General features: G+C 40.7%; 1 protein-coding gene across 1 annotated transcript in view; it reads left to right on the top strand.

Moving 5' to 3' along the window:
• LOC119591364 (chorion peroxidase-like) overlaps positions 1-920 on the top strand; it is a 28,494-nt gene that overhangs the window by 3,408 nt on the left and 24,166 nt on the right. The window contains exons 8-10 of the mRNA XM_037940102.1: positions 127-178; positions 343-525; positions 653-792. Coding sequence (XP_037796030.1) covers positions 127-178; positions 343-525; positions 653-792 — 375 coding nt within the window. The remainder of the gene's footprint in view (positions 1-126; positions 179-342; positions 526-652; positions 793-920) is intronic.

A 920-nucleotide genomic window follows, 5' to 3' on the forward strand; every position in this document is an offset into this window, starting at 1 on the left:
ATTATTTGAATATTGTTAAACATAAATTTCTGATTGGAAATATTTGTATCTGAAGATAGCAGTGCATGTAGGTGAAATGCTGCTTATTCCTCCCACAAAATTCCAAGTCGTTATCTGTCTTTCTAGGTTACTGACGGAAGTGTGGACTTTAGCGAATCCCCGTACTTGATCTCAACGGGTTAGTTTGTATTTTTGGACTTTTCGACGCATGGCAGTTAGGAAATAGCAAATTGGCTACATAGAGAAAGTACAAGTAGAGTGAAATTATACCTATGTTGTGAAATTGCCGCAATGAAGTCAAGGCACATACACTGGAGATAATACTTACCATCATACCAACAGAGATATCGGCCATGGTCAAAGTCATCTTTCGCATGCTCATTCGCTACCACAACAACGTAGCGGATCGCCTCAAGGAAATCAATGTGGGATGGAATGATGAGAACCTTTTCCAGGAAGCCCGCAGGATAGTGGTCGCCCAAGTACAGCATGTCGTTTACAACGAATATATTTATAAACTACTCGGTATGTACATTGAAGTGCCAAGGGATAGAACTTGAGTTTGTTTTCAGGCTAGACTGTATCATGGATTCCTGTGGGCTAGGCAATAATGCTTTCGTTTGAATAATCATCAACTGCTATTTATTTCTAGGACCACAAGCGATCACTGAATACCAGCTGACGCCTCTCACTGAGGCACACCGAAGACAAGACTACGATGCTGGCATGACTCTTGCGACTACTTCCGAGTTCGAAACTGCGACCCTTCACTTCAGCCAGAGCCAGATTCCGGTATGTTGTCCTAACATTACACATAGGTATACTGGTGAATTTTTGTTAATTTTCTATTTTTTCTGACGTCTTCAGTCGAAATATGTAATTGGGTGTACTGAGCTTATGTGTAATTACAGTTGTTTTAA

Source organism: Penaeus monodon, chromosome 28 (assembly GCF_015228065.2).
Source record: "Penaeus monodon isolate SGIC_2016 chromosome 28, NSTDA_Pmon_1, whole genome shotgun sequence".
NCBI classification, from domain to species: Eukaryota; Metazoa; Arthropoda; class Malacostraca; order Decapoda; family Penaeidae; genus Penaeus; species Penaeus monodon.